We start from the raw sequence: 25,279 nt of genomic DNA, 5'->3' as shown, positions 1-25,279 counted from the left end.
GTTCCCCTCCTCCTTTAGGTGTGTGCAGGAGTACAAACTGGCAGGGGATGGGCGCTCTTGCCTTTTGCTGTCAGACAACTGTGAGGGACCCAAATGCCCAAGGCAGGATGTTCACTTCAATGACACCCTGTTCGGTGAGATGCTCCATGGATACGACAACAAAACCAAGCAAGTCAACTTGGGACAGATATTCCAGATGACCTTCCGGTAACTAGTGTACAAGTACACACATTTACACTTGCACAACGATCTTCATTTTCACAATGTTACTCTCCATAAAGCATATTTTATTTGATTCGGGAAATATTTTTCGTTCTATTCTTTTGTCTTTTTGTCTCATTTTATTATTTCTGCCGGTGAAGATTACAACCACAATCTTCCTTTGAGACCTGTTGTTTCACATCTTAACTGTTAACATCTTTCCGCGTCTCCAAGGACACATCAGCAGGAGTATCGGTCGTCTTTTATCAGTTTTTCGGTTTGAGGATAGAAGGAAGCGTGTGAGCTCGGAGGAGAATCAGTCATCAGGGTTTTGCTGCTGGGATGCCGCATCTGTGTGTGTGTGTGTGTGTGTGTGTGTGTGTGTGTGTGTGTGTGTGTGTGTGTGTGTGTGTGTGTGTGTGTGTGTGTGTGTGTGTGTGTGTGTGTGTGTGTGTGTGTGTGTGTGTGTGTGTGTGTGTGTGTGTATCAGCGTGTGGAAGGGTGAGTGAGAAGGCGATGAGAAAGTGACGGTTGAGTGAGGATGGAGACTCATCCCGTTGCAGTTCTGCCTAAACTGTCAGCCCTCTGAAAACCTGGCTCACTCTGATAAGTCGCATGCTGTTTGTGGTGAAACGCTCCTGTAATCACGGAGAGATGATGAGGGTTTATCTATGCACAAACAGTGCACACACAAAACACACTCGGGCTACATCTCGCTTTCTCTGCGTCTGTCTTTTATTTGCTCACACAATCTCTCACACACACACACACACACTATAGGTCTAGACTTTTTCGAGTAACCATGAAATGCTTTTCATCGGTTCTGCCCCGCGGGTCACAACGGTTGTGCTTGGCTAAACACAAGTCCTTCAGGTCCTTTTGTAACGTATATTGTTGCGATTCCAGATTTCTGCAGCATACACGGCGCACTGGATGCAACTTTCATCGCAACAGAAAACAAGTCAAGAGTTTGTTTTTCTTTTATACATTTGTTTTTAATAATGATTTGAAAAGCAGAATAGTTTAAGTTACAGATGTATGTTATTTTTAGTTGAGTATGGAGACTTGTTCAGGGTGTTTTCCTGTCTACAGTGCTGCACCAGGACCCTTATCATAACAAGTACACATTTTGTATTCAAAGGAGCTACAAAATGGGATTGATCACTCTTTGGATCTATTGGAAAGCTGCTTTTGTGAAGTCTTCTGTCAGAAATTATCTATATTCCAGGGGCAGCGATTTCACGTAGTTCTTCAAAGTAGCGTTTAGTGTTGAAAGGTCCATGAAAAAGGCACTTCTGCCTTCATATTATTTCATTCTGAATATGAATGTATGTCAGATGAAGCGGTTTGAGATAACATTAAGTTGAATTTATTTACTAATGCACAACTGCGTCTGCATCTGTCCTTGAAGATGCCTTTGGGATGCGGCTGCTCTAGAACTACTACATGCTGCTGGATGTATCGAGTTGTTTTTAAAAGATGGCCAATAAACACAAATCTTTCTCAAAGAATAAAATAGTATTGAGACGGAAACACTGGCACGCGTGTTTTCCCATGCGCTAGAGACATGATCGGCGGTTTGAATCCCCGGCTCCACTAGCCCATGTCGATGTGTCCTTGGGCAAGAACCTGAACACCAAATGTCTCCGGTAGCTGTGCCTACAGTGTGTGGAGGTTAGTTATTCCTGATGGGCAGGTGGCACCTTGCATGGTTGCTCCTGGCTTAGTGTGTGAACAGGTGGATAATCACATGTAGTGTTAAAGCGCTTTGAGTGGTCGGAAGACTAGAAAAGTGCTTTACAAGTAAAGTCTGTTTACCATTTTCACTACCGTTCAAAGTTTTCATCTCCATGACCAATTTCGTACTCCAAAAAATTTATGAAAATTGAGTCAAAAATATAAAAAAGACATTGACATTGTTAATAAATAATATTATTTGAAGTATTAATTTTGTTCTTTTGTTCTTCTCACAAAGGATCAAAGGTTGTATAGTTATAGCTTATATCACCAGCATTAGCAGTTTACTTTTGCATAACTGTTTTCTAATAATTCTACATAATTAGACATTAGTCTTCTACACAGAACACATGTACCATTAGGCCATTAGTGATGATAGTTGATGGAAATGGGCCTCCTATGAACATGGAGATATTGGAATTAGAGAGACCACCACACCTAGAATAAGAATATGGACTAACACCATGTATAATAGTGATTTGTAATTTTGATTTTATTGAAAAAAAAAAACAGTTTTTTTTCTGAAAAAAAAATAAAGACATTTCTTAGTGACCCCAAACTTTTGAACGGTAGTGTACCTCCCCGACTTGTCTTCGTATGGGTGTGAACTGAAGAACCGCATGTCGTACGGTGGGACACGTTCAATTCAGTTTATTTGATACAGCCCAATATCACAAATTGAGAATGTACCTCACGTTGGAGCTCGGGCTGACTTTCAGAGCAATAGCATTTAAAGGGGGATTACTAACTTTGATCATCAAAAGAGCGACAAGCTTCTGGGGCTTAGAAGCCACCTTAAGAGAATGTGTACGAATGACTGACACGTCTAGAGCCTCATATGGCAAAGGGCCAAGAGCATCATGTTCCCCAAAGGTTCCAGGAGGGGCTAAGCCAGTTGGAGACTATGCTTTATTACACCAAACAGGGCGCAGTTTGACAGACAAAACAAAAGCACAGTTTGAGTATTTTCAAACCAAGGGAAGATGACGGAATTGATCCATTTGCCTTCAAACAGTGGAAAGCCCAGTGGGTCTTCTGCTTCCCGAAAACCAGCGCTACACACTGGGTTACATCAAACTACGGCCAGTAAAGGGATTTGCACTCAATCCAGAGCTCCAGTTGGGCAATATACACACGGCATGTTTGAACTAGTCAAACACCTTGGCAGCCCTGAGACAAGCAATGAAAGATCTGAGCATCTTTATGCTGGTGGAAAAGCACATCGACATTGCGCGCTGGGGAAAAAAACAAAAGAGTTGATTTCTTTGTTCGTTGACAGACATGTTTGGTGGTTTTAAAATGTTCCCCCCCCCAAAAAGATCTAAATACATCAACTGGTAAAATGTAGCAGAAGATGCCATCAGTGCTTAAGTTTTGAAAAATGTTTATTCAAGGGATTGACCCACTTTGTTCCCGCCTGGAACTTGTTGGCCAGGTCTCACACGCAGCATCTCTTCCAGTCCAACCCATGTGGCGCCAACTCCCTTCTCCCACTGCTCTCGACTCGCAGTTCCAAACATGCACACGGAAGTTATAAATAGTGTCTCTTTGACAGACTGTCATTGTGCATCACGACTCCAAAGAAGAGATAAGATAAGATATATACTTTTATTAATCCCCAAGGGGAAATTAGTTCTCTGCATTTAACCCATCCTTAGTTATTAAGGAGCAGTGGGCTGCAGTGATGCGCCCGGGAAGCAACTGGGGGTTCAGTGCCTTACTCAAGGACACTTCGACTTGCAACAACTAATGGGGAGAGCCGGGATCGAACCGACAACCTTGGGGTTGCAGGACGACCCCCTTACCCCACTGAGCTACAGCCGCCCCAAAGCAGTCCGGTGGTTGGATTGGCTGTAGATCCCCAATCTACATCAAAATGCTGCGACCCGTCTGTTGTCTGCCTTTATAAATTGGTCAGGCCTTGTGGGTATTTATCTTCCTAAGAAGGTAAATCAGTGCTGCAACCTCTCCTGAGTTTTCTTGTGGTGCACTTACACTTTGTCTGCGGCATGATTTCTGTATAATACAGCTGACAAATAACATTTTCTCCCCGCCACCTCAACCTCTGTTTTATTACACCTGTGCAATTTGCACCTGTTCCTTGGAACTGGAAACATTTCCATGCTAATTGCGAGATGCATACTCCATCGCACTTATCATGCTCCCTGCAGATGGAGGCACAGTTCACTGATTACGTGCAGATGACAGACAAAGTGCACTTCCCCCTTGATGTGCCTCTTCAGATAAATAACATTGTCTGTAGGTGCAGAGTGCATCTGAAATGCAAAAGGCATGAATGCGGTCTGACTTACTGTTCACAGATCAGAAGGTACGCGAAAGGAATCGAGGAAAAAAGGCGAGTTATACCCTGAATTCATATGATTGAAGTAAATGTCAAACTGGGAGCGGAAATGAGAAACTTCACCGGAAGGTATTTTGTATGCGTCACCCTGCTGGTTCCATCTGTATATTATGGGCTTGATCAAATTTATTTCACTTAACATTTTGAAAGTCACATTTCTCTGGAGCTATTCATCACTCTAAGGCTAACCAGACAAGCCAAGCACACTGGGGTATTATATTTGACTCCCAGTGCCTCTAATTAAACATGTGTATTGCTGCATGTCATCTCTCCAAAGTGCTCACTCTGCTTTTCAAATCCACGCTGTCATTTGTCAAAAGAACAGTAGCTTTGTCCTCTGAATGACTTGCCCCCATAAGATTCCACACACCCCTCATTATATTCGTACATATATATATTTATAGCAATATGTTATAGTTTTTATTCTCAGAATTTCCTCCACGGTCCTCCATGCTGTCTTTGATATGCAGATGGAACCCATATATCCCACAGCCCTGAATGCCTCTCATTCTCTCACCTCTGCTGTCTGCTGATTCCTTCTCTCTAAAACACACACACACACACACACACACACACACACACACACACTACTCCCCTGCACCTGCAGCTCAAAGTGAAATATTAGATGATTAAGATGAATTGCTTGATTTGAGTCACAGCTTCACAGGCAGTGTTTCAACATGAAATATTGCCTGTGCTGTATGACTGTATTGCATACATTTTGTTGTAAATTGATCTCACTACCTTCAGCCTCTTGAGTCAGAACCGAAATTCATTTTGTAAATTGCTGTTATTAAATTACTGAATAATGCAATGTTATGCAATGTTATGCAAGTATGCATTTGTGTGATCAAGTTGCATGTGTTAATTTGACCATTGCGGCCCAATGTCGCTATAAAAAAGAGCTCGCCCAACAGTATGTCTCGTTTCCCTGAACTGACAGTGGATGCAGACTAAATACAAGCTATCGTTTTTAGTCCTTTTGACAGCACTTTATATCCTTCAGATATTTAAAAGCATACCGGCCTCTACATCCAATTATCGAATCAGTTTGATGAAACAAACTCCTACAATCCCGCCCTTCTTATTTACAGTCGGTGATCAATTTAGTCTGATGACTCTTTTATGTACAATTAATAACAGCTTGCCAATCATGGAAGCATGTGGTTACACACATGCGAAAATACACAAACACACACACACAAACACACACACTCTAACAATAAATACGTAGGTGGAGAGTAGTGTATGAGTATGTATGAAGGGGGGTTGGGCTGTGATATTGGCCGTCCATCAGTCCTGGAGGGAACTTGTTTGGTCCTGTCAAATGAATTACACCCACACACACATACATACAACATACAAGAAAGGTAATATCCCCAAACACACACACACATATCACATACAGTATATGACATGCACTATATAAGGAATTAACTTGGCTTGATTTGGAAAAATATTAGACAGGCAGCATTCAATGGTGGCGATTCATTGGAAAAAAACAAATAACCAGACACATACTTTCTACATTATACATTGTACACTGGTACTGAACAATTTGAAGCAGGTAGTGGAGAAAAAACTACAAATGGCTGGTTCCTCCCAGGCCAATTTGAACTTTTAAAGTGCCCACAGTAGAGGTCTTTCAACCTGATCTGCTATTAGGGTCTTTGGAAAACCACAATGACACAACCAAAATGAACCCTGAACATGTCCTAACAAACACTGACAGCAGCATGTTGCACCACCACTTAAAGAGCAGCAATACATATCATCTTTCCGCACACTTCTCTACTCACACTCTCTGTCTCACCTAGCAAAACACATTATTTTCCGGCCATCACCACATGATCAGAGCCGATCGCAAGTCTGCTTGGATCCACTTGGGTATCCGACACATTGGCAGAGGGACCCGAGACCAGCTGTAATAACACAGTCCCTGCCCAGATTTGATCATTGATAATAATGATAATTATTTTAACAATTTGCCATCATTCCATGATGATAAACATGCCTTGTTATTATCACATTTGTATCTATTCATTTAAAAGAGAAATTGAAAGGAATTGCTTAGGATAAATATTTCATCCCGCGCCTGGAGGAATCAGTCATTTTTTTCTAATGCTCACATGATCATCTTTCGATGGACCGGCACTTGAGCTTTGCTCTTCCCTTCAAATGGATGCACGGACAAGAATGCACCGCATTGGACGATCGTTCTTAGTTTGGGTTGTGACCCATGAGAGGCAGTGGGCGAGAAGGGGTAGAAAAAAGATGCTTCACCTGCTTGGTGAAGGTGATGCTGCCACTGTTGTCACTCTGATACCGACGCCACTTTTCAGAGAGGGAAAGATACAGCGAGGAAGAAAAGAGACAGAACTGCTCTTGACAGTCACTCTGCGCTAACCCCTCATCACCGCTCACCTCTCAAACTAAAACGACACCGCAACATGAATAATGTGTGAATCTGGCAGCCCACAAGACTCAAATTCATAAACACACCCACATTTTGTATCTATTGCTGCCTCCTCCCACTGGAACTCACTGTTTTCATATCATCTCTCAGCCTTGTTTGTATCCTTATATTTATATATTTCTTATATTTTACAAATTTCATTAATAAATATATCTATCTATCTATCTATCTTATTGCTTATATTGTTTTGTTTTTTGGCATCTAATGTGCATCTGAGTCCCTTTTTTAAAGCGCTATACAAATATAATGTATTGTTATTCAGAGGAGGTTCTTAAAGCCTCAGTGATCCCTCAATTTTTTTTACTTAAGAAGACATAAGGTGAGCCCGTTTGAGAGATTGCTGAGGCTTTGCGTGTGTGTGTGCTCAGCCATTGCCGTGGGTTTGTGTTTACCTTTGTGTGGGTATGTGTTTGCTTGTGTGAGTCAGTGCACATGCATAGACAAGTGTGATCACTCCTGAGGCTGTCGCTCTCTGCTCAATAACTCACACGGCAAGGCAGGACCTAATAGACCCGAGCCTAATATCAGCTAATGCCAGAGAGGCTTACAGCCGACTACCTGCTGTTTGACTGGAGGGAGAAATGGAGGGAGGGAGAGAGAGATGTGGGTTGGTAGGCAGCAATAAGGCTTGAGAAGGAGAATATATAGGAAAATAAATGGAAAGAGAAAAGGCTAAACTAAAATAGCTAGGCTGAGCAAAAGTTAGAGAGCGAGACACTCGGGGAAAAAAAGTAACTGTGAGAGAAATGCAAACGAGGAAATAACAGATAGCAGCGTGGCTTCTGACGCACGCTAGACTGAGGCAGTCGGCGGATGTTGCATAGATGTTGTTAATACAGAGTGAATGGATGCAAGGAAAAGGACTTGCTTTCCGTAGAGTCCGTATACCAAAAATTATTTCACATCTTTATTTAACATCAAAAGACGATGTGTAATTCCGTGATGGATCTATGGCAGATCATCAGCGGTAACCGCCTTATTAGCGGCGGTCATTAGCTAAGCCAGTGGGGCAGAACAGAGAGACTCACAAGCACTAACATGCACAACTGGAGCCCTTCTATATAACGAAAGCACAACGAAGCGTGGCGTACATAACGAGGGCGAGCGACTTTATAATCTGCTCAGGTAGAAATGACTCAACTATATCTTTACACAGCAAGTAGTTGTTTGCTATTGATGCCCTTTGAATTTCAAATGTAGCACATTTGAAAGACTGAATGGAGATCATTCCCGGTATCTTCATCACCTGTGGAAATCTACATTTATTTTCCTCATCATTTGAATTTGATCATGCACTGTTTCTTTACATTTTGATTACATGATAAGGGAAGGATCATGATTCTAACTTGTAAAAGAAAACGTACAGATGTCTTTGGTCATGATCAAGCTTGTTCTGTCCCATACATCACAAATTAATGTTTGCCTTTCAGCCAATATCGACACATATTCTTATTCTGATTATGTTCTATGTTGTGTTGAAGACAGACAGCAAGCAAACATAAGAAATACCCCTGTTTCCAGTTTCCAGAAAAACAAACTCCGCCCCCGTGACGAAAACCAAACTCCGCCCCGGTGACGAAAAGCAAACTCCGCCCTTGTCACAAAAACCAAACTCCGCCCCAGTTCCTTCCTTAATCAGAAAGACAATTATAGGAGAGGGTTCGGAACACAGTGCAACTTTACAACTACTTGTATAACTCCTCCGGGAGAGCCTATGTTTCTTAAGTGTTCTCTAAACCATGTTTAAGTGTTTGCCAACTGTAGGCCTGCTGAAGTAGTTTCACATATTCGTGTTCAACTAAAGACCTAATTCATCCTTAAAATGAAAGTGTATGTGTTATTGATTGAACAGCCTCTTCATTTCTCCACTTAGAGACTTAGAGACCATTAAACCGAAAACGTGACACTCAATTTATCTCTCTCAAGGCAACCTTTACCTTATGAAGTTCAAAAATTCTATTTCGCATCAATTATGCTTTAAGAGCAACTAGAAAAGAGGACAATGGTTTTGTGTATTTGATTAGTTTAGCCGGTGACGCCGGTGTGCAGTCGTGCTCGACTGATAAAATCCCTTGCATGTGCAGCAGCTGGTGAATCAATAGCAGAATGGAGGGTGAAAAATGAGAATGTGCAGCATAAAGCATTAAACCGTCAGCATATGAATGAGATGCAGTTGCATCACAGGGTGTAGCTAACAATGCCAGTCCTCCAAAACGGCTAGAGCGGCCTCCCTCTTCCACTGAAGGAAAACCGCATGGAGTAATTTGTGGACCGGGGCTAAACCCTGAATTAGTGGCTCGTTGTTTTTAGTATTGATTAATGAACTACTGCTGCAGCAGGGAACTGCAGGGTGGCAGCACTTGTAATTGTGTGTCCCCTCTGGACTACTATCTGTCTTAACTCTTCCCCTTCAACATCCTTCTCTCCCCATCACTATGCCCTGCATTTCTATGTGCTTTACATTTACAATTCATAAATTATTCATAATAACAATATCAATTCATAAATAGATGCCAGCTTGAAGCCATTTGTCAACTGAATGAAGTGTGCTACACGGAGGATTCGCCCACACTCACCTCTGCAAGGCCGCACGATGCAGCAGTTAATTACTACCTATATGTGAAGTGATTTCCAGAGCCTGCTTTTTAAGATTGGACTCCGAAAACAGCTACAACTACCGTGAGTCATATCACATTGGTAGACAGATTACTGGATAACCTATTAACATTTAAATTGAGCCTTCATGTCAGTCATATCACTCTGTAATTACACCGTAAAAAGGAAAGAATACAAAGACTGCCATGCTTTCTTGGCCCATTACTGCTGATCAAATACAAGATGATGGGACTGAGAGTGTGTGATGAGACTCTTAAATGTATCGTTCATGTATCAAGGAGGCAGAAAACACAGCGGGCCTCGATAATTGCATTGGTAGTTGAAGGATGTTGGTTTTAGTGATGGATGTACACAGCTTGTGTAGAAAGATACACAGCCGCACACTTGATTAAGTACACCCATACAAATAAAGACATCAAGGTCTTCTGTCAAGTCCCTGAGCCAGTTCCTGTTTTGTGCTTTACTTTTTGGGGGAATAGACTCCCAGTTATAAATTTCACAGATGACGATCACTATTACGGCATCGTAAAATTCTAAAAGCTGTCGGCTCTATATTCAATTGTCCTAATCCAAAACGCAGGGGAAAACAATATGTGTTCTGACTGCATTTTAGAGTGGCTTTTGTTAGAATAGAAGATGGCCCGACTGCTCTGCCTCTTGATTTTCCGTGCCAAGTAAAGGAAGATAACCCCCAGTTGTCGTTTGTTGTCCACTATCAAGTTCTCAGAAGTGCTGCGCTGCTGTCAGTGTGATGACACAGAGCAGGAACAGAGTTTAGAACTGCTGGTCGGGGGCTCCTCCTAACTCTGTGGTGGCTGTCACAACGGACAGACACAAATGGCTGGTTTAGATAAAGTGAGAGCGTGCAAGTGGAGTAATACAAATTAGAAAAGTAAAGGCTCTAATCAGCTCTGCAACTCGCTGGCCTGCATGCGCCCTCACTCTGCATTGCCAAACTTCATCTCTATGGTAATGCTTCCAGCCACCGAGTTCATTTCCACAATTTCCTAAGGCCTAGAGAGATATCAAGGTACAAAAAAACCACATGTCTAAGCACACTCAAGTTGCCTTACAGTTGTGTGCATGACCCAGGGGAATAACATTGAGGTTGAGTGTTGTCTGTGTGTTAAGGGGGACAGAGTGACAAAAATAGTGAATGATGGATTATTGTAGAAATATAAACAATTTTCATATCATCACACTCGGCATGTCTTGATATCTCTGCACCCAGACATATTTTATATTCAAATTTGTTGTGACTGAATTAGATTCTGTGTGAAGCATGCTACGGTATAGTGTATCTGACAGGGTCGACGGTAATGACCGCTGATTTTGATTGTCTGGGCAGAATCCTGCGACATATAAATGAGTCTGTTCGTCTGCAGCGAATCTCACATACGAATACAAATGCACACGCACACAATCTTCTGTTCAGGGACACCAAGTGTACTCTCCATCAGAGGCTGTTTCATTGACAACATCTCCCTCCCAAGCCTAATCAATAGTGGTCATGAAGTCACCAGATCGCCTCCTCTCAGTGGAATAATGTATCAACTGTGCAGCTGCTGCAGCTATAATGAGAGATTGTAACACAAGTCTCAAGGTAAACATCTCTGATTGTTTTATTGCGCTACGAATTAGCCTTTTTTTTCTCGGATGCCGTCCTTTAATAACTCTATAATTCTTCAACTGGGCCTGTGCCCCTGGGTGACATTGTGTGCCTTATCTTTGTTGTGACTCATCAGACAGGCCCCACACGCGCCAAGCGTTTATTCAAATAACAGATATTACAGCTATTAAGCAGATTACATGCAATTGGATCGGCCACGTATTCCAAGTTTATACATCTTTGATCTCGCTGTCCAACAAATCAGTGGGCAATTTCTCAAAGGGGTAAGTGTGGCAACATTTTTAAAGTTCTACTTGGATTGATTGATAATGTGATGGGACATAATCATTGTTTAGGTCAGATTTTCTATTGCATAGTGTAATTAAAATCCATTTATTTCATAAATAATGTGAATGTCTTACATTTATAATATCTATCTTCCTTATATTCATACTAAATTCCAGACGGTTTTTCACAGGAATTATATTTATAGTTCCATCAAATGCTCTCCAAGGGTCCTTGATTTGTTGTAGCGAACATAAACGGAAATATGATAACATTTAAATTTAATAAATACAACATTGACAAAATCGTGACTAATAAACTGCTCTCACGGCCAATAGGGCACAGAGTGGTCAGACTCCCACGCTGCCATGGCCTGGATGAACTTAAGATAAGACTTGAGGTCAATCTTGACACTATGAACTATAAGACCTTTGTAAAGCCTGAGCTTACATGGGTTAAGGACCAACCTACATTCCTGAGCTACAGAGTAAATGGATACTAGATTTAATCGTATGTTGAATGAGTTAGTTAAACTAATGGTGTCTTATTGCGTAAACTTGGTACCATCATTCTTTTATAATAATTCATGGGTTTATAAATCATAATTTAATTATAAATTACCATTACACATTTTGATATTAATTAATTAGGATGTATTACGTCTGCAACCAGCAATCACGCTACATTGGCATGACACAAATTCAATTAATTTCCCCTTAATGGTGTTGGGTCTTGGGCAGAGATCTCTGAGAAAGATGTCTAAATAAACATGTACTAATAATCTCTACAAATTGATTACGCATATGAATGCAAGATGTTGGTATGGAAGGCATCCTGGCTTCAGGAGTATTGACCAATCACGTTGGAGCAGGATTTGGTTGCATACAGGTAAACACTCTGTGTGGATAGCAAAAGAGATGGAATACATTGGTTGAAATGCAACCTACCATCACCTCTTATCGCCTCATAATGTAGCTTTCTGATATCTTAAAATGAGCTCACAGTAACCGGTGCAATGAGGAGAAGGTCTTTCACATGACATTACATGTCATTTAGCTGACTCTTTTATCCAAAGCGACTTACAATCATGTTGCATTCATACACCGCAGGCACGGCTACAGGGAGCAAGGCTTTGCTCAAGGACGCATCGACTAGGGCGGGGATCGAACCGCCAATTCCCTGATTGAAAGACGGACCTGCTAACCACTGACCCACAGTCACCCTCACATTTCTTTTTACAATCAACATTTGAAATGAAGGCACTTGCAAATGCCACAGCAGTACAAAATGTAAACCATACTTTGGAGGTTCATTTTGACCTCTTTACATAAGATTTAATCAAACATCTTTTTTTTCCTTTACAAAATGTACCAAAACTCTGGGGACAAGGAAGATCTTGGGTAGATAATGAGAAAAATAAATATGAGATGTATTTTAATCATACCCTCTAAACTAACAAATCTGGTTTGAATTGTCATCAAACACTATTACGTAGCTTGTTTACAAGATATTAAGCCACGTCTGGTCTAGAGAGGGAACCATAAAGTGCACCTTTGGATGGATGGGAAAACGACACAAAGGAAAAGCTATCGACTCATTCAGCACAAATAGTTCATAAACAGTTACTGATTTGTTTGGGACACGCTCAACCAAATTGCTCCCAAATTTAAACCAATGACTGGACTAAAAACTAATAAGAGAATAAAAACATAACTAAAACAATATGAAATACAAACAAAACATTTAAAAAGGATCTCTGTGCATTTTGCTTCCCAAAAAAAATTCAGAAGCTTTCAGGACAATCTTCCACTCAAGGCACATTTCAACAAGCGATGCAGATGTAGCACCTCAGCACACGTTTTTGGTCCGGAAGTCTGCCTCCCCACAAATAGTCCAGGAGATTGTTAAAGAACTCTCCAAACCGTCTGCGTTGGTAACCAGAGGTGGGATGCTTTAATGTCAGAGAGAGAGAGAGAGAGCAAATGCCAACAACTTTTCCACAGAAAGATTTAATCCTTTTGCTCAAAACAGATTACACACACGCAAACTAAACAGTTGGCCAAACACAAAGTAAACGGTACGATCCCACACTGGGGAATGAGAAAACAGGGTTTAAATACACAGGGAGGTGGAGGTGATTGGACACTGGGGAACGAGACACAGGTGGACACAATGAGGGCGGGGCTAGCAATCACACAGGAGGAAACTATCAGGAACAGGGCAGATAATCACAGGGACAGGAAGTGCAGGGAAACCGGATGACACACGAGAGACAGGAACTTCAAAATAAGACACAAAACAAGACACAAAAACTCCGGATCATGACATTTAAGGGGAATTGACCCTTGAGTCTTTTGAGGTATTCCGCAGCAGCTGACTATAAACGTTTGCAAAATCCAGAGACAATTTGAGATGTATGATATTATTAGACAGGCTGCATCCTCCCAACATTAAGCTGGCCTTTGCGTGATGCTGCGTAACAATAACTATGCATTCAAACTCAAGTCAACATTCTTGGTTTCTGATTTGCAATAGCCGATTTAGCATATTGTGTATTTTTGTGGTAGAGGCAACCGTTTTTGTGCAAGACCCTTTTTCTTTTGTCTATTCTCCCTTTTGTTGCTCACTTGTCTTTCAAATGCTGGGTAATTATCCCATTCAGGGAGAAATCCAAACAGCATGGCAACCATAGAAATTATGAACACGCTGTGTCATGCTGGATGACAAATTTGTGTTGGTTATTTTCCAGCTCTCTTGTGTATGAGGAAGTAAAATATGCTAGGAGACGAGAGCATTACTGATCTTGTGTATTATGCAGCTGTGCCATGGTATATTTTTACAAAAAAACCTATCAAACCCTCGGTAGACCATATTATCTTGGAAGATGTAGCAGGAGATGTAACACTGCCGAGTGCTTTTCTCCTTTTAGTGTCAATGTGCCTTTGCCGGCATAATTAAAAAATGTTTCACTTCTTTTGAGTTCAGTTGTTTTAATCTACTTCCAGTCACATGTCAGAAGCAGAAACACAATCTGTTTTTTTAAACATAAACGACTGGCAGTGCTCAGAAATATGTTCCTTTTGTCGATCCAGAGAGGCGTGGAGTAATAGTTCAAGCAAAGGCACGTCTTCCTCTTCCTTGGTGTTTCTCCATCGGCTCAGAATGCTGCAGCCCTGCTGGTCTTCAGCCTCCGGAGAGTCTCAAACGTAACCCCCCTCCTAACTGCACGGCACTGGCACCTAGTGGCTGCTGACACACAGTTCAAATTACTGTTGTGATCCTGTGTGCAACCAAGGGCACAGCCCCCCCCCCCTCCCTCCTCCCCCATGTCTCCAGATCTGTACTCAACCCCCACAGTTTCCCTCCCGCTCAGCTTCTGCTTCGCTGTCCATCCCTTCTCTGCGGTGAACTGGCCATCGCTCTGCCCTGTTTTGAGTCTCACCGGTGTGGACTCGTCTCCCCTCCGGCATCACAGTGGAGAAGTAATCTTTCCGCCTCAGTCAGAACTGCAAATCACATTCTGGAGACACTCTCTTTTGCCTCCAGCTTACCTCTGAACTCCAGCTCTGTGTCATAACCCTTTTATGTTGCGTCTGTCACACAAACATAATAGCTAGACATGTGTGGTTTGTGTTACTGCTTCATGTCATTGTTACATCTGTACCTGTATATTAACTGATTATAATAGCTGACCGATAATGTCTTGCATTGAAGGATTTCAAATTTTCGACATATCGTTTGTGCAGTCTCTCACTTTTTGTAATTTCGAATATTTCGCTTTTGAGTCCGCCAAAAACAAGATAACCTTGCAGGCTACACATAAAGTGCCGTGACATAAACACACAGAATCATTAATGTTTCTGGACAGATCCTGATGCCGATAGCCTTCGTCTGGCACAGAGAGAGGGCAGCCTCTAGTGGTGAAGATGATGGCTGTGCTTTTTTCTCCTTTTCCAACTGAGCAGTTGTTTATTTCTTCCTCATTACAGAAAGTGCAGAATCTTTGATTTCATACACGCTCACAGTGTCATAACTTCTGCGTTATTCTCTAAGTGGTCATTAAGTGTGGCGGGATGCCGTTCCGTCCAAATGGAGCATCACTATTAACAAGTGATAGACTGGCATTCAAATGTGGATGGGGAAGTACATTTGGCCTTCAACTCTACCGACCTTGGTTCACAATTACCAACTCATATCTATAATAAATTATGCATTTTACCAAGTGTTTTTGTATAAAACCTTATTATTCAGACTGCTTGAACATAAGTGTTATATTTCAACCCTCCTCTTAACTCAAGTTGCCTAACTTCAACTCGCATATTACTTAATTTATTGTTCATTAGAGGTTCTGCTAAAGTTAAATTGTCATTTTTTTCAGTCATTTGCAATACTATTTTACGAACAGTATTTATTGCTGCGATAAGGCAATGCAATGCAACTTAACAGCACATTTTATGAGGCATTACACACAAACACAGTTTAATGCATTAATCTACTGTAAACTGTTTATTCAGAAGTGAGGATGCACATTGACATTGAGATTACCTCGCAAACAGTTTTCTGTTTCTGTCTTTTCAGCCTTGACCAAAGAAGGTCAAACATGCTCAATAAGCAGCTGAGCCAGAATAGCAACTCTGGTAATCAGAATATAGCCTTTGTTAGCTTGGCGCTGAGGATTTGTAAGTACATTCAACACGTTTATCCTCTGTGAATTAGGGAGTCTTTGTTAATGCTTGCATCAGTCCACAAAGGCAGCCTCTAAATTAGCCGTAAAGAGCATCCTGCATGGCTTAGTTTACTGAAACAGTCAAGGCTCCTCATTGTTTGGGGAGCTGTTTGAAGCCAGGACGTACACTCCTCTGGAAACTATGGATGCACGTATACTTCGTTTTCCGATGAAACAATGGGCCCTCTAATTGGTTTCAGCTTGTTTAGCCAAAAGCTCACATGATCCTTCGTGGCAAAATGGCACCACAGTGACTTTGACTACTTTACCAGGTGTTCATATGTCTGTGGGAAGACTTTGTCATCATAATAGTGTCAGAATCATAAACGATGCAGTCAACTTTATGAGATCAAATAAAGGCCGCGTTCGAAGATGGGCGGGGTCCGAGCATCGCCGCCGGAGGTATGGAGGCAGGAAGTGGGGATGGTTTCCACACGTGTTACATGTTCCTAGTGTGATCTCGTCCCGAGACGGTCTTTAGTTATTGTTAATTTTGGTTTGCCTCCTCTTTGGAAGATGAGTCGCAATCTTTAAAGGACATGTGACAGGAAAATGTGACCGAGAAAGAATGAAGGTGCTCAGTGGCGGTTGGCATTTTCCAATAGAAGACCTGATGGAAAAGCACCAGTTGAGTCTCGAGCTAGTAGATGATGAACTGAGATGGTGAATGGAGTGATTATGGTTTAATTTGTCCTATCAGGGCTGCGGTGAGAGGATGAGGATGCTATGCGGACAAAACGGCACAAGAGCCCATTACCTCAGACAATGTTTAGATAAGTACCACTCAATATCAGTTACACAGTCACAAACTCGGATAGATATACTCACTCAAGCTATGCGTCTCTATCTCTGACACAGGCACAGGGATTTGAAATTAGGTGACTTGTAGATAGCCCTCATGTTTATTATGAACTCAGATGGACAGATACGAGCTCAAACACTCACAGAGACACACAAACATTTTCCTAAATGGACTTGTAGAGAGCTCCTATATGCGCCTCTTCCCAGAATGCCTGTGATTTTGTAAGGACAGAGCCGTTGTAGCTGAAAGAGTGAATAAGAGACAGCCGCAGAGAGCAAATGTGAAAGAGTTACCGCTGAGGACAAGGCTCACCCAACAGAGAACAATTGTAACTCTCTATTAGGGGGAAATAGTCACTTTGACAACTGGTTGGCACGCACATGTGAGGCATGAGCCACTGTACACTTTAATAATCCGATGTGATTTACTCTACTTGAATTCAAATAGTATACACAGAGGGCAGGAAGAGACATGGAGAATGAGAGAAATAAGGAGAGGGGAAAAACAAGAATTGGAGCTTAAATATATATGCATGAGCTGGTCTCGAATATTTTGTATCTCACCAGATACAACTAGTAAATCTTGTGTTTTGGAAATTCCTATTCAAAGGGGAAGAGTGTGCCACTCAAGTAGGATTGGAGTACTGTTTGGCCGGGAGGGAGCCCAGTGTCCACTACCCGTAATGAGCACACATGGGTACTGAATGAAACATGAGTAAATACACGAGCATTGGCCAGCAAGCCCAGGCTCACATGAGGTCTGGTGCACAGAAGGTTGTTGAGTGTGGTAATGCTGCGTATGTGGGTCAAATAATGGGCTGAGTGCAGTGCCTTGAAGGAGTATAGATTAGTAGATATTAATATAGAAGAACTAATCCTGTCAAAAACATTTAATTTCTTTTTAATTTCTTAAATTCTGCCAATTATGTCCTGGGAAAGAATGTAATTGCTTTCTATGAATTTCAGCCACCTGTGTTGATCCTCATTTGTGCTTGTATGACACACATCTCTGGCCTGAGCTGCTTATGAGAGCTTAAACAGAGGACAAAGCCCATAGTTTAATTGGAGGAGTAAAATGAAATCAAATACTAATAATTGGGAATACCGATTATTATGTCACTGCTAACAACCCCCTCCCCTCCCCCAGTTATCTCATCATCGTCTCCACCAGAAGGCAAATAGGCGTGTCTTTCTATATCTTTAGCGTTATTATATGCACCGTGTTTCTACCAGTAGACCTGTACAGAGACATGCATGGTGCATGTCTCTGTACAGGTCTACTGGTAGAAACACAGTGCCAGTTAAGGGTGAATTTACAGGTCTTCTTACTTACAGCAGACATGTTGACTTCACTGGAGCATTATGTGTGAATGATAATGGCCCTATTCCATTGAAGTCTTAATATTATTGGGTTAGCACACAGATGAGCAGATTCAGTCACTATAAATGTTATTAGTTGCACCTAAAAAAGTTACAACGTCTGCCTTGATGTAGTTCTATGTCAGGTGTGCTGCTCGTTAAGTTTAAGCTCATTAAGACAAGTTAATCTTGTCATTTAACAAGAGTAAATAAGTGATGCTCCAGCGTGAGATGAATTAACGATGGCCAGCTAGCAGCGAAACCATATTGTTACCAATTGTATAAGATGGAGATGATCTTTTCTGAATGCCAAACAGCTGGCTCATAAACCACTTGGATATATTTGGGTTGTATTGATGTGAATGAATGTCTCCTCTTCTAATGAGCTGTCAGCGGAATACACGCTTCAAACTTGCTTCCTGACGCACACACACACACACACACAAACACAAATAACCATGGTCTCACGGGAACCACATCGACCGAAATCTTCAGGATTGACATCTTGACTCGTCTGAATTTGCTGTCTCACCACTTAACCTGTACGGAAACGGACCGATCCCACCACAACCTACGCCTGCTTAGATGTTTTTCCCTCAAGGGTAAAAGAAGAAGAAGAAGGTTAAGGACATTTAACGATTTAATGTGTACTCGGCAGTGTTGGGAGTAACGCGTTACAAAGTAACTGTAATTCCACTACTTTTAGCGGTAACGAGCGTGTAACGAAGTATTTTTTAAATCAACTAACGCAGTTACAGTTACTGAAATTTAAATGAGTTCGTTACTCGCGTTACTCTCTTTTGTGAAAAATGAACACTTGCAGACAAGAAGACAAGCTAGGCTACTTTAGCTGCTTCTGATCTGACATCGCAGGACCTTGGTGGCGCAATGATATTGTAACGTCTCGGACGTTATGGACTGATGACACGGAGACGGGACGACGTTATTATTCCTCCCTTTATTGGGCATTCACACACAGACAGCGTGTTCCTCTCAGCTCAGCAGCTCGAACGTCATCAACAACAACGGTTCCCGTCAACCACCCGTAACTTCCGTTTTCCGACAGGTTAACCCCGCCTCCCCTCTACTCCGCCAATCACAGGCACGCCTCCCCTCTCCTCCGCCAATCACAGGCACGCCCCCTCGACCAGCACGCACGGTGCCACACTGTGATTGACAGCCACTTCCAGTGTTGCCAGGTCCGCGGTTTTTGCCGCTGGTTGAATTTTGTGTCCGCTGGTTCGGTAGACCTATTTTGCATGCAAATTACATGAATATCTTTAAATAAAAATCCATATTTTAAATGAAATAATTTATTTATACCCAAATCCTATCAAACTGACTCCAGATCAGCACGTACACGCCTCACTAGCACCCCCCCCCCCCTCAATTATATGCAGCACCTCAAGGCACCTTTGTTTTCTCTTTTAATTAGTGTTAATACTGTAGGCCAATCACTTTTATTTCATTGGGCCTAATGTGGAAAAAAAAACACTGTTAAATCACTGAGACAGTTATTTTGTATTAAGTTAACTAAAAAAGGGACTTTTGTACTCCTGCTTGATTTGAAGGCCTGTTGCCCTGTTGATTGCAATAAATAGGTCTACAACATATGTTTATTGTGTTTGACTGTTCAGTACTGTTCATGACATTAAAAAAGCAGACATAAAAGTAACTTAAAAGTTACTTTCCCGAGTAACTAATTACTTTTGATATACAGTAACTAGTAAAGTAATTCAATTACTTTTAAAAGAAGTAACTAGTAACTATAACTAATTACTAATTTTCAGTAACTTGCCCAACACTGGTACTCGGGCACTGCAATGAGGCCCTCTTCTCTTTTGTATCCTTCAAGAGGCATGTTTTTTTACACTACAGTGAACTATAAGAAACGTGTAAGTGTTTTGCTTTTTCAACCGTAAAATGTGAATGGAAAGAGAAAGAGAAGAAAAGGAGCCCCTTGTCAGAGTGTCAAGGACAGTTCACATCTGGGCTTGAAAATCCATAAAGCAACATATCATCTTGCTCGACGCGCCTCCAGTGGCTCTCTGAGCCTCAGCGTGAAGCTGGCTGATTTAATTTAGCAATCAATATGTTTTCTGTGAGAATAAGCCACGGTAATCTTTTTACAGCACCTCTTCTCTTCCTCTCTCCTCTCATCCTCTGCCCTTGAGTCAACCCTTGCATCGTAACACTCGGGCTGTCTTTGCGCCTAACAGGCTTTGTGGTTAGAAGAGGCAATGAGAGAGGAAGAGGAACAGGGTTAAAAAAAAAAAGTGATATCAAGGAGAGTCTCTTTGGCACGAGGTCTGCGCTCTGAGACTTGGTCCCATAAAAGTGGATTATGGGAAATAGGTTGCAGCTGCTTGCCGCGTGCTCTTAGAATGCAGCGAGGCAACTCGTCTTTTTGACAGGAACTGCTTTGGTTCAACACCAACGGTCCATATATCCAACAAAAATGGAGCTGAGCGTTCATAATCTCTCGACTTGCAAGACTACAGTTATTCATTCATTTGCAAGTGATGTGATGGGAAAGGAAAAAAGGCTGGAAAACGTATTCAGAGCATCATTTCAAACGTATCAATGTTGTGTGAAAGTATGCGTGTCCTGTTGTTACCTCTCACTCTAGAGACAGTATGTGCTTCTTCTTCTTCTTCTTCTTCTTCTCCTTCTCCTCCTTCTTCTCCTTCTCCTCCTTCTTCTTCTTCTCCTTCTCCTCCTTCTTCTTCTTCTTCTTCTTCTTCTCCTCCTCCTTCTTCTTCTTCTCCTTCTTCTTCTCCTTCTCCTTCTCCTCCTCCTCCTCCTTCTTCTTCCCTTCCACATTACCATTCTCTGGTGCTCTTACCATCTCCAGCAGAGAGAAAGGGGGAGATTCCGGGGGGGGGGGGGGGCGGGGGGGTCTGTCTTATCTGTACCTGCAGATGTCTATTATGCCCTTAAACTGAGGGACACAACCGTTTCCTTTATTTGTTCGCGGAGCATCGCGCACCAACACATGCTCACATGGTGTGGCTTCCTTCCCATGTTTATTGATGTTAACGCAGACGGTGAGGAAATCTGTAATTGAGTCACTCGCGGGTGGGAAAAATTAAAAAGACGTCAAGAAAGCATCCGTGTTTAAATATGTTCTCAATAATCATGAGCAGCCGATGAGCCGAACATCTTCACTCTAACCTCTGTGAATCAGTGGAGGAATATCAGCACGTGAAACAATCTCACAGAACATCTTGTGAGATGAAGAAACTCTCCAAATCCCTGTATCTGAATGATTCAGGAGGCCAGCAGCTGGACGGGAACCTGGGATATGAAGGGATTGCACATGTGTTGTTTTCATGAGGTTCAGTATGTGTTGCTGCACCGCTCGCTATCAAATACAATATTGAGAAGTAGAGGTGTGAATCTTTGTATTCACAATTGTTTGGTAACTTTTTGGGACAATGATGTAATTGAACAGTAAACCATTACCTGTAGTATGAGGAACTAAATGTGTGCTCATTCTCACATCTGTCTTTCCCAGGGACAACAACTTCATCAAGGACTTTCCCCAGCTAGCCGATGGTCTCATGGTCATCCCCTTACCAGTAGAGGAACAATGCCGGGGGGTTTTGTCTGAGCCACTGCCCAACCTGCAACTCCTCACAGGTGTGTGTGTGTGCGTGGGGATATCCCCTTTCATTTATAGTTGAGAGTAATGGTCAAATTTATTTGATCCAATGCATTTTAAGGTGGCAGATCCATTACCCCTCTATTCATGGTCACTGACTAAAAAAACACAACAGCATATTAATAAAAAAATATATTTTTGTTAAAAAACATTTTAATATCTCGGTCATTAGACATTTTAACATTTGTGAATTTTGTGAAATCCAGAGTGCAAGATCAGTTAAAAAGATATGGGCTTTCATAAACAAAGTATGATGCACACACACATACACGTGTGGACCTTCCAGACGAACACTTAACATCCCTTTCCGTTGCATCCTTTTATCTTTTCCTTGACTGACCCCATTTTGGGGTGGAACTGAGTCACTCAGACACTGCACCTCTGCTCCCTAATCCCTCCATTAGCTAAATTGGCATTTGATCCACATTGACCCCTGAGATTTGTACTTGGGTTCTGCTTTCACCAGAATTGGACTCTCTCTCACACACACAGACACACACACACACATATTTAAACTAAATTGGCTTCTTCTTCTTTTCTTTTTTCACGGTGCATGAATGTCTCAGGTGTAAAACGTTTTCCAGAGGCACAGGATCAAGGTTCCCATAAGCTGTTTATTTCTTTTCTCCTCGCTCTTCACTTTTGCGGCTTTAGTTCTAAACGAGTGTGAAAGTTTGATAATTGAATTGCAGGGAAAGGCAAGATTGCTCCCTCTTCTAATGTCAGCAATCCAATTGGAGTTCAAGTTGCACTATATATCTGCCATTGATCCGGTAGCGGCTGGGATATGGACTGGAATAATAAATGATGTTAAGGCAATAATGGATAACAATGGATCTGCAATAAATGGTTCAAAAGACATGATGGATTTTTTTAATGTATTAATTTATTTAGAATTTGAGTTTTGGAATTTTTTTTAAATTGTCTCCGTTTTTCCTTTTTTTCTCTCTTAGGGGATGCCCAATTCAGTGAGGCCGGGGGCTATCCCATGGTTCAGCAGTGGAGAGTGCGCAGCAATCTGTACAAAGTCAAGCTCAGCTCCATCACCTTATCGACAGGTCAGTATTTGTTATGTTAGGAAATCAGAACGTCAAATTATTTAAAGCTCCACTTGTTCAATGTAATATTTGTGCATAGTGATATATGTTCTGCATATTGTCAGTGAATTTCTTTCAATCTCTCTATTTGTGTACCTGTCTGCCCCTGATACATCTTTTATCTCACCGAAATTGCACATTCTAAATCCCAAATCCCCCCCATATCCTTCTTGATCTGGCAGGCTTTTCTAAGGTGCTGAAGACACTGTCGGCAGAGAGCACACGTGAGGAGCTGCTGGCTTTTCTCCAGCAATATGGCAGCCACTATGTATCTGAAGCCCTGTATGGTTCTGAGCTCAGCTGCAGCATCTATTTCCCCAGCAAGAAGGCCCAGCAGCAGCTCTGGCTACAGTACCAGAAAGGTGAGTGTGTAGATAGACAGACAGACAGACAGACAGGAAGGACTACATTACATTGAGATGCCCTCCTCACATTCTATATATTGATTTTAAATGTATACATTTAGATTTAAATGGAGGCCAGTAGGCCATGTTTGGAGAGAGTACACTATTGATCATTTCAGGAGTGTTGTGGCTACAATCAAACACAACCAGAACATAACCTTTTCTAATTCAAAGCAAGCAACCTGTTTCAAATACACAGCGAAAAAAAGAAGAGCAAGATTGAGACTGTATTAACAGGAGGGGGGGGGGGGTTAATACTTTGTCTGACTATAGATTAAACTGGGTTATGTTTAAAGACTTCATCTTGCCTGAATTTACCTCCTGGTTAAAAGCCAGCATAAGCTGCATGAATTGAATTAAACATCAGTGGGACCGAACATCCCACAAGTATCTTGCAGCACTGTTCCATTTAAATGATGTTTTTTGTATCCTGTTTATTCAGGATACAAAAGTGTATCTGATTTTCAGTCTAGCGATTCAATGTGGTTGATTGGCATCTGAGTTTCCAAAATAAATACTGTTCCATACCTTGTAGGTAAAAAGAAAAACAGATTTGGGTTCAAGGGGGACCAGCGGTGAACCCACACATCCCCTTAAAAGGAGTAATATCAATATGTTTTAATGACAATATGCTTTTTGGCAGGGACACGATCCATGTGCCTCAGAGGAATAAGATTTAATTTCATCTCAAGTCAACAATATGTGGTGGAGCAATCATCTGGGTGAAACGCATCACTTAGCCTGAACAAAAGCTGCTTTCAGTAGAACAAATTCAGAAGTTTTGGAAAGTAATTCTTTACAACTTTGAGCTACTAGTACGTTACTTGATTATACCTATTTTATATATATATATTTTATATATATATTATATATATGCTGCACAGTGGCGTAGTGGCTAGCACTGTCGCCTCACAGCAAGAGGGCCATGGGTTCAATTCCCGGTCTGGGTGGTCCTTCTGTGTGGAGTTTGCATGTTCTCCCTGTGGCAGCGTGGGTTCCCTCCGGGTTCTCCGGCTTCCTCCCACAGTCCAAAGACATGCAGTCAGGTTAATTGATCTCTAAATTGCCCATAGGTGTGAATGTGAGAGTGAATGGTTGTCTGTCTCTATGTGTGCCCTGGATGGACTGGCGGCCTGTCCAGGGTGTCCCCTGCCTTCGCCCAATGTCAGCTGGGATCGGCTCCAGCGCCCCGCGACCCAAATGAGGATAAGCGGTATTGATAATGGATGGATGGATGGATGGATATATTATATATATATATATATATGTAAATAATTGTAATAATACATTTTCGCTGCTTCTGAATTTCCTCTTGGCTGTTGACGATCAATATCGCTCATTTTGAAAATGACGTCAAAGGGCAATACAGATCTGTATCAGACCGGCGAGGAGGACAATAGTGGCTGGCATGACGACCCATTAGACAATCATAATGCTTGTACTGTTGTTGCCATATAATAATTCATCTTTATTCATAAAGAAAATGTAAGCTAGATGTCTAATCTTGCCAAGAGGAAACGCAGGTCGAGGACAGCATCATCAGTGTATTGCTGCTTTTGCTTCAACTGTCAGAATTTTTTTTTGGCAATAGTTGCTCATTTTATGGGTATATATATAGCTGGTTGTTACTTTGATTAAGATTCACATCCAAAACATAAGACTGGCTTAAAAAATGTATTGTTATATATTGAACTACCTTCCTGTATATAAAGCAGTTAAAATAAGAGCATCAAAACAAACTACAATTCTTACATTGTAAGGCCTTAATATAATTCCAATGATATGACAGGACCGTCCCACTGTGAATACTTGAATACTTAAAAGGCCTATTGCTGATAACTTTTTTTATTTTTACATTTATAAACTTTAAAGGATCTGCCACTGCTTTTAACAATTACACTCATCAAGGCTTTCAAAAGCCTTCAATATTGAATCATTAATA

At 41.6% G+C, this 25,279-nt stretch overlaps 1 protein-coding gene across 1 annotated transcript in view; it reads left to right on the top strand.

The window, feature by feature from the left end:
- Window positions 1-25,279, top strand: part of LOC130205009 (astrotactin-2-like) — a 249,438-nt gene that overhangs the window by 171,659 nt on the left and 52,500 nt on the right. The window contains exons 13-16 of the mRNA XM_056432100.1: window positions 19-207; window positions 21,690-21,814; window positions 22,790-22,894; window positions 23,116-23,295. Coding sequence (XP_056288075.1) covers window positions 19-207; window positions 21,690-21,814; window positions 22,790-22,894; window positions 23,116-23,295 — 599 coding nt within the window. The remainder of the gene's footprint in view (window positions 1-18; window positions 208-21,689; window positions 21,815-22,789; window positions 22,895-23,115; window positions 23,296-25,279) is intronic.

Source organism: Pseudoliparis swirei, chromosome 15, assembly GCF_029220125.1.
Source record: "Pseudoliparis swirei isolate HS2019 ecotype Mariana Trench chromosome 15, NWPU_hadal_v1, whole genome shotgun sequence".
Lineage (NCBI taxonomy): Eukaryota > Metazoa > Chordata > Actinopteri > Perciformes > Liparidae > Pseudoliparis > Pseudoliparis swirei.
The sequence above is the reverse complement of the archived record's forward strand: the minus strand, read 5'-3'. Positions and strand labels throughout refer to the sequence as shown.